This window comes from Mus pahari, chromosome 22, assembly GCF_900095145.1.
Source record: "Mus pahari chromosome 22, PAHARI_EIJ_v1.1, whole genome shotgun sequence".
NCBI classification, from domain to species: domain Eukaryota; kingdom Metazoa; phylum Chordata; class Mammalia; order Rodentia; family Muridae; genus Mus; species Mus pahari.
In genome coordinates, this window is record NC_034611.1 from 39,782,989 (window position 1) to 39,792,054 (window position 9,066).

The 9,066-nt window shown below is 47.6% G+C and overlaps 1 protein-coding gene across 3 annotated transcripts in view; it reads left to right on the plus strand.

Annotated features, from left to right (window-relative positions):
• LOC110338813 (gamma-aminobutyric acid receptor subunit rho-1) overlaps positions 1 to 8,776 on the plus strand; it is a 32,581-nt gene extending 23,805 nt beyond the window's left edge. For 2 of the 3 annotated variants that reach the window (XM_021222269.1, XM_021222270.1), the window contains 5 exons: positions 1,598 to 1,680; positions 2,579 to 2,719; positions 4,611 to 4,763; positions 6,124 to 6,320; positions 7,767 to 8,060. In XM_021222269.1, coding sequence (XP_021077928.1) covers positions 1,598 to 1,680; positions 2,579 to 2,719; positions 4,611 to 4,763; positions 6,124 to 6,320; positions 7,767 to 8,060 — 868 coding nt within the window. Of the gene's footprint in view, positions 1 to 1,597; positions 1,681 to 2,578; positions 2,720 to 4,610; positions 4,764 to 6,123; positions 6,321 to 7,766 lie in introns of all 3 variants that reach the window. The other variant, XM_021222268.1, reaches the window with a different exon arrangement.
• Positions 8,777 to 9,066: the final 290 nt, after the last annotated feature.

Consider the following 9,066-nt stretch of genomic DNA (forward strand, 5'->3'; position numbering starts at 1 on the left):
CTTGGTTTCTCCATCTATGGTAATTGAGGGTTTAGCTGGGTATAGTAGCCTGGGCTGGCATTTGTGTTCTCTTAGTGATAGACCGATGCTCTTATTAATGTTAATGAGCAAGAAGTGAGAAAAGGAAGAATGGTGTAGGATTCTACTCACTTGCTCAAGATGTATAGACCCTACTTGCTGATGGGTAACAGCTCTCAAATACCGGAAGAACATTTCCTGAATGTCCATGTCATTCTCCATGCAACGGCTTCAAGCACACATGTTTAATTTTTTCTCTTTGTTTACTTGTTTTTATTTTTAAAAATCTTCTTTCTATACAATGTATTTCAGTCATATTCTTTCCCCGCTCCTGGCTTCTCTCAGGTCCTCTCGCCTTCCTACCCATCCAACTTCATGTTCTTTCTCTCTCTAAAATCAGAACAAAACAAACAAAACACAAGACCCATACAAATCAAAACAAACAAACAAAATCAATAAAAGAGAAACTACCAAAATAAAACAAAAGTGCACAAAACCACATGGACCATGCTGTATTGAACAACCACTCGTGGGTAAGGCGGCCTCGCTGAGCTGTGGCTGACATGATCAGTGACACGCCCTTTGGAAAAAAATAGATTTTCCTTTCCCAGCAGTTATCAACTGCAAATAACTTCTTGGTTGGGGGTGGGGCATTCTGCCCTCTTCCCCTTCTCCTTGTGGGGATTTTTGTCTGGTTTTAGCTTGGGCAGGTTTTGTGTGTGCTGTCACAGTCTCTGTGAATTCATATGTAGATCGGTCCTGTCGCATCCGGAAAATACTGTTTCTTTGTTGTCATCCGTCATCATCCATCACCTTTTCCTCTTACGATCGTCTGCGTCATACCTGAGCCTTGAGGAGAAGGTTTGATAAAGACACTCTGCACAGGGCTAAGTGCTCCAGGTCTCTCACTCTCTGTACCTTGTTTGTGGGACTCTTAGTTCCTGTGCACCAAAAGCTTCTCTGATGATGTCTGGGTGAGGCACTGACCATGGGAATAGCAGACTGTCCTCAAGGGTCACTCATTGCTGTGTTCCTTCAGCCTAATACAGTAGTAGGTTTCCCCCCTAGGCTTATGGCCTGTCTAGTCTCAGGTTCTTGACCACCTAGCAATGTTAGGGAGGGGCTCACTGTTTTCTGATGTTCCTACTACACAGATAAAGGAGTTGTCATTCCCAGCAGGAACACAGCAAACAGTAAAGTGTACTAATATCCCTAAGAAGTGGTGAGTTTGGAGTAGTTATCCAAGATTTGGATACTCCTATTTTGAGAATACTTTTTTCTTTGAACAGTAATTTAAATTAAAAGTGTGTATGTGTGTGTTACAATGTTCTACTGACTGACAACATTGTATCTCCAGATTCTTGGAATGTGCTGGTGTTAGCCGAGATACTCATTTGCCTAGTTCCCAATGTCAAACATAAACACTTGAGATGACCCGGAAGAGCATGTGGTGCCTAAGGGTCCTTCCTGATGTCAATGCTTAGGGACTGGGGTAAAGGAAGCAGGGCCTTTTCTCTTGTGCTTCACTATTCCGCGTCGGTCTCCAGAAGGCACTGAGAACCCGTCCTTTTGTTTCTAGAGTTACAGTGACCGCGATGTGCAACATGGACTTCAGCAGGTTTCCCCTGGACACACAGACCTGCTCCCTGGAAATCGAAAGCTGTGAGTAGGTGCAGCCTGGCACCAGCACTTCTAACCACTTCTCAGTAGCAGGTGGAAGTTCTCCTAGGAACCCTGTTTTGCTCTTCCTGCGGTTCACCTCCTGTAATCAGGCTCTCCCAGAGGCCCTGTAATAATCTCTTTTCCCTAAAGCCTGCTGGTTGAAAATGCCAGTCACTTCTATAAAACGCCTCCAGGTTTAGCGTCTGTTTGGATACACACGTACCAGAGCTGAGCCAGTTGACACAAGATGTCTCCTACCACACAGTCAAGGCTTAGAGAACCCTTGGAAGAACGGATTGCACATGCGCAGATGCTACTGGCAGCCCCAAGAGATTTTCTCCTCAGTTATGTACAGCAGCACATGAGCTTGTGCAGTCGGACTCAGTGGTCTCACCTGAATGGGGCATAGTGGACACTTGGCAGCCTCTGAGAGAGTGATGGCCACAGTCATTGCCACCTTCTTTTGAGGAAATGGCCACACAGGCTGCTCTGAGAGCGAGTCGTGGTCTGGGTCATTGGTAATGAATCATTACCCTTTGGAAGAGAAAAAGAGCTGCCCATAGGACAGACTGAACTCTTGCCAGTATTTAACTATCTCTGCCCTACAGACAGCGCCATCATTCGGTGTATCCTGGTGGTTGCAGCGGGATTGTGGGTGAGGCTTTTTGTAGGAACCGTCAGCTTTTAAGCATCAGAGCCTTGCTCTGCTAACTCTTGAGAAACTGGGAAGACTCAATTGTCTTCCATGTTATTTAGATTGCAGCTCGCTCTCTTACCACCAGTCACGTGGCCTGTGTTGGGGGGGCTGAGGACACAGAGGTCACACAGCCAGCCCCACAGGCAGGCCTGGCTTGCCTGCCGCCCGCCCGGTGCCTAACCCTGGATCTCTTCTTCCTAGACGCTTATACAGAAGACGACCTAATGCTGTACTGGAAAAAAGGCAACGACTCCTTAAAGACAGATGAGAGGATCTCCCTCTCTCAGTTCCTCATTCAAGAGTTCCACACCACCACAAAACTAGCCTTCTACAGCAGTACAGGTGAGCGAGGAGCATGGGCTGAGTTTCAGGGGATTCGTCTTGGCTGGAGGGTTCAGGCCCTGTTTAGGAAGTGTGTGATTTGGTTGTCGCATCAAGCATTCAAAAGTCTGAAACAGAAGACCTAAAGCCTTTGAAACTGGACCTAAATGAAGTCTAGTAGGTGGTATGCATCGGGGGTGGGGGTGGGGGGGTGACTTGTTGCATTTGAGACAGGGTCTCACTTCACTATCCATACTGCCCTGAACTCACTGTATACTATGTAGCCAAGCTGGGGAACTCATTATATTATATATACTATGTAGCCAAGCTGGGGAATTCATTATATGATATACTATGTAGCTAGGCTGGTGAACTTATTACATACTATGTAGCCAGGCTGGTGAACTCATTATACACTATGCATCTAGTCTGGCCCTCTGACTCAGTATCACCAGTTCTAGTGGCTCCAAGGCCACGAGTTTTGTAGGCAATTTTTGATCCACCAATGTATCAGAGTCACCTGCCCAGAAAACAATACTTGTTAAGGCTCCAAGGAAAACCATGTGAGTAGGTTTGTATGAGAGGACTGCCTTGTTAAGTTGGCCCTGCATCCCTGAAATGCTCACCAGAGCCTCTCCTCTCTAGCAACAAAGAAGTTCCAATTCAGACTGCTGTTCCCTGCTTATCATGTGGACCTGGCTGTGGCTTTATATGAGTCAAAGGTCTGTATAGGCCTTGTCACCTCCTGTTGCCTGAGACTATGCTCTGAGGTCTCCCCCAGCTGCGGGCCTATGATGGTAGACAGCTAAGGGTTACTGTTCTCCATCCCTTGCCTATTCACCAGTCACCTTTCAGGGTTTTGCAGTTTCTCTTGCTGGACTTGAATCTTGTAAGCACATGCTAGGCGTTCTAATCTGTTAGCACTAATACTCCAGTTTGGTGTGGCAGTTCAGCTCACCCCTGTAACATCTGTCTTCTGAAAGCCCCTCTGCAATCACTTGCTGATGCCAAAGGGCACCTCCCATGCGACACACTGAGGCTATACCAGGTCCTGAGTTATAGCTGCCAAGTCCCCACTTCTCCTCAGTTCTGGGCATCCTCCTCCTCCGACATGCTCCTTTTCATGAAGAACACAAAGGCAGAGGACAGCTTAACGGACCACTGGTTGTCACTCTATGCCTAGATAAAATATACTGTGTTTATACCTCAAAACACATTTCTTCCCATGTAGAAATCCAAGAAGGCAGCCAGGCATGTCGGGAGTTCAAGGCCATTCTCAGCAACATCATGAGTTTGAGGCTGGTCAGAGCAACCTAAAACCCTTTCACAAAAACCGAAAAAGTAAAAAAGAAAAGAGATAAAAGGGGTGGGTTGTTAGTGCTTCTTGAGCTTCGCTGTGCACACGAACCACACGCGGCTGCTGTTCAAGACAGACTCTGTTCCAGTGGGTCTGAGCTATGGTTTAGGAGTCTGGAGAGAGGGAAGGAAGGGAAGAGGGAGAGGGGGGGAGGGAAATCAAGCTCTGGGCATTATGCATGCTCTCAAGAACTCTACCCATGAGCTATATTTGAACTTCCAAGAAACAACCTTGTAACCATGAGGCTGATGGGCCCCAGGCCATATTTTGAGAAATGAGACTTTAAATTACTTACTCTGGGGTTCCCTTTGTGTTGATGAAGGGGACCAAGATTTCTTGTAGTGGGTTCACACCACATGACACCACCACTGTCTGTTTCCTATTCCCTCTTTAGAGGTATGGTTCCAGTGTGTGTGTGTGTGTGTGTGTGTGTGTGTGTGTGTGTGTGTGTGTGTGTGTGTCCTGGGCAACATTTACAGTTCTCTAAGTAAAACTTGGTTTCTGAAGGAGCCAAGCCGCTATGCCGCATGCTCTCTCTTCCCACTGTGTCCCCAGGCTGGTACAACCGTCTATACATCAACTTCACTCTGCGTCGTCACATCTTCTTCTTCTTGCTCCAAACCTACTTCCCTGCCACCCTCATGGTCATGTTGTCCTGGGTGTCCTTCTGGATCGACCGCAGAGCTGTGCCTGCCAGAGTCCCCTTAGGTAAGAGCTATCTCAAGTGTATATTACAGGTGCTTAGAACTACGGGTCATTCCCTCCATCCTCCTCCTCTTCACAGGATAACTTGGAAATGCTTCAAGGTACCGATGTGAGTAGCATCCCACAATCTAAGTGCCACATGGAAATCTGTCCAAGCTTCCATGGTTGTCCATCCAAACAGCTCACCTGTAGTCCTCTAAGAGCCCTGTCCTGAGGGTTCCTAGTCTTTGGATAATTTCCATTCTGGTCTGGATAATATATTCTGTAGCAGTGTTTCTCAAAGGTTGGCCCAAGGAACCTTCGCACTAGAATCCTTGAGGGGTGGGTTGTTAAAAATGAAAGCTGGGTAAGACAGAATTCCTGGGTAAGGACCTGCGTTGGGGGGAGGGGTTAAGATAAGGTTCCCCTGTGTATCCCTGGATGTTCTGGAACTCACTCTGTGGACCAGCTGGCTTCATACTCAGAGATCTGCCTGCCTCTGCCTCCTGAGTGCACACGCCACGGTGCCCGTCCAGGACCCGCATTTTCAATGTCCCTCACTTCCTTACACAGCGCCCCATCAACTCTCCCCATCCCAAGCACTGAGTTCACGTAGTCACAGGTGTCACTAGTGCTGAGACAGCTCAGGCTGCAAGGGACAGGGCAGACCCCCAGGCTTCAATGAAATGGTTTGGAGTTGGCCCTCAGGATGACCCTAATCCTCCGTGATCAGATGTTTTTCCAAACAAATGTTCCGAGCTTAATTTGAAATCCTGGGCAATTTCCCACAGACAGATGCCCTGTTCTCTAGCAGTTGCTAGCGGTCACACTCCCAACAAGTACTGTTCTAAATACATGTGTGCTTCCATATTAAAATCCGTCGCCTATAAATAAATAAAATGATCCTGGTAGAACTGATCTCAAGATACTCAAGGTCATTCTACTGGATGGGCACCCTGGTCCAGCGTGGGGGTGGCTGTAGGCTGAAGGGACAGGCTCAGGATTATAGGAATTTTATGACACAAAGGACACCGTGTTAAAATCAACCCCATGTTTCATCACCTGATTGCGCGTTTCTATAGCTCCTTTCTTGAAACGATGGAAAGAAGTACCTGCATGCTAAAATGTCTGGAGCTTCCTGCAGAAAGGATGTGATGTGGTGCTGTATGTCAGGTGTACAGAGGAGGAAGTGGAGATGAGGGGCAGAGAACCTGGAAGAGATTCGTGACAGCCAGCTCTTGAGAGACAGGAGGATTTCACAAGAAGGGAGCAGGTGCTAAATGTCTAGACCAAGGGAGAACAAGAGACAGAGAAGCCTTAGAAGACGAGGCCTACAAGCGTCTGGTGAAAGCAAGAGCAAGCCTATTTCTCACTTTTATGGCAGGCATCACCACGGTGCTGACCATGTCCACCATCATCACGGGCGTGAACGCCTCCATGCCCCGAGTGTCCTACATCAAAGCCGTGGACATCTACCTCTGGGTCAGCTTTGTGTTCGTCTTCCTCTCTGTGCTGGAGTACGCAGCTGTCAACTACCTGACCACAGTGCAGGAGCGGAAGGAACGGAAGCTTCGGGAGAAGGTGACTTTACCATGGCATGTGCCGGGCTAGCTTTGAGCCTGTGGGTAGGTCCAGCCCTTCCTGTAAAATGTGGCTGTGATACCCACTCCTCAGCCTACTTCCAGCCATGGTCAGGAGCGAAGGGAAGGATGTTTGCATTGGTATTTGACATTCACATCTCTTTTATTTTTTTTCCTTTAAAAAACTTGTATGTGCATTGGTGTTTTGCCTGCATGCGTGTCTGTGTGAGAGTGTCGGGTCCCCTGCAACTGGCATTACAGACAGCTGTAAGCTGCCATGTGGGCACTGGGAATTGAACCAGGGTCCTCTGGGAGAGCAACCATGCTCCTAGCCTCTGAGCCACTTTACCAGCCCCCGACATCTTTCATTCCATGAAGAAATTCAATTCAACATCTATATCTCAGCAGCCACTAAACGAAATTAAGACATAGTTCATTTAATTGTGCTTCTGTTTAGAATGTGCTGAAGTGCTTCTCAGCCTGTGGGGTGCCAGGGGTTGCCTAAGACCATCAAAAACACAGAGATTCACATTACGATTCATAAAAGCAGAGAAATTACAGTTACGAAGTAGAATGAAAATAGTTTTATGGTTGGTAGTCACCACAACATAGGAAATTGAATTAAAGGGTCACAGCCTTAGGAAGGTTGAGAATTGCTAGTTTGGGGAGAGAACCCCAGTTGGGAAATAAGTGATAATTTAACGCTATTATTAACAAGTACGGAGGAGGTCGAAGAGACTCCCCTAGAGGCAACCTTAGCCTGTGGTAGGAAGTTTCTCTTCATATCTCCCATCATTTCTTAAGCTATTTTCCCTCCCACCCTCCCTTTCTCCCAGCTTGCAACTCAAAGCCTGCCTTAGTGAGGGTTTTACTGCTGTGAACAGACACCATGACTTACAAGGACAACATTTAGTTGGCTTACAGGTTCAGAGGTTCAGTCCATTATCATCAAGGCATCTCCATGATCGTGGAGAGCATGGCAGCATCCAGGCAGGCATGGTACAGGAGGAGCTGAGAGTTCTACATCTTCATCTGAAGGCCACTAGGAGAAGACTGGCTTCCAGGCAGCTAGGACAAGGGTCTTAAAGCCCACACCCAAAGTGACACACTTCTCCCAATAAGGCCACACCTACTCCAACAAGGTCACATCTCCAAATAGTGCCACTCCCTGGGCCAAGCGTATTCAAACCACCACAGAGCCTCTCTCTTTCAGCAATGTCTTACCATCTACTAGTCCCACCGTGCTGTCTTGCAATTCCCATCCTCATGACCATCACCGAATAATGTCATGTGTTAAACATTTTTATCAAGAGTTTGGTGCCTGCTGTGGTGTCAACAACCTGCAATTCAGGCACTAAGAGGCTCGTGGGTTACACCCTTCATGCGCAGGCCTTCTGCAGGCTTCGGAGCGACAGTCCTCAGCTCACATACCCCTGTGTGTTCGCAGATCTCCTGCACCTGTGGGCTGCCCCAGCCTCGAGGGGTGATGCTGGACAGCAGCTACAGTGACGGAGAGGTGAACGACCTGGGTGGCTACGTGCCTGAGAACGGAGAGAAACCGGACCGGATGATGGTGCAGCTGACCCTGGCCTCTGAGAGGGGCTCTCCACAGAGGAAGAGCCAGAGAGGCAGCTATGTGAGCATGAGGATCAACACTCACGCCATTGATAAATACTCAAGGATCATTTTCCCAGCCGCTTACATTTTATTCAATCTGATCTACTGGTCAATTTTCTCTTAGACGCCTGTAATTGTGTGCGTCTCAGCACGCACTACCAAAGTTGCTGTGAGATGAAAATTAGGGTTTAAAGCCATCTCGGCACCTACCTGGGCTTTCACTGTCCCCTCTTCAGCTATCCAAAGCTGCACTGACAATACACCTCTTTTTGCACTTATTAAGTATCAGTTCTCTATCTAGCATTATACTAGGTGTTACAGGAAGTTGCCATGATAGTTCCTGACATTAGCTGCTGCCAGATTCAGGAAGAGCACAGAGGCCACATGTGGACATGTTGCAATTCAGGAGCCCCCGACGCTGTTCGCATTGAGGGGTTTCTTCATCGGTGGACTGTGTTCTTTAGGTAGATCTGGGAGGTACCTAAATAAAACTCATTTGCATTGAGCCCACAGGCACATAAACCCCTTCTGATGACAGGCCAGGCTTCAGTGTCCCTGCACCTGCTCCGCATCCCCTGTACTTAATGAAAGGCAGTGGTGCTCATAGGGCCTCCTTTTTTACAAGCTGTGTGATTCTCTCCTTATAAGGAACGCTCTTTAGATTGTTGCGATTTCCCTAGCAGAGAAACTCTGGAGATATGGACGCATGTATCATTTCGTCTGTCTTGTGGAGGTGACGAACCTGGAGAACCCTGTTCCTTTCCCTGTCCTCTAGTCACTGTTGCCTGCCTCTCCATCACGGAGTGGGTGCTTTCTTCAAAATAAAGTCTTTTCTCAGTAGCACGATGTCATCACTGCCTGAGGAGCTTGAAGAGGTCTTGATTTCTTCTGCACAGTCAGCATTTCGAGAAACCTTGAGGCTGTTTCTAACCCATGAGAACGAGAAGCAAACTGTTTCTTAAGAGAAAGTAACATTAAAAAGCAAAAGAAACAGACAGACATCATCATTTCCATTCAGCGAGTGTCAGTGCTGTCTGGGAACTAGAAAGCAATTATCTTCTAGACTGAGCAGCCCATAGACCAGATAAGGCGGCCCAGTAGCAACTGATGTCAGCCATGGGTTGTAATTT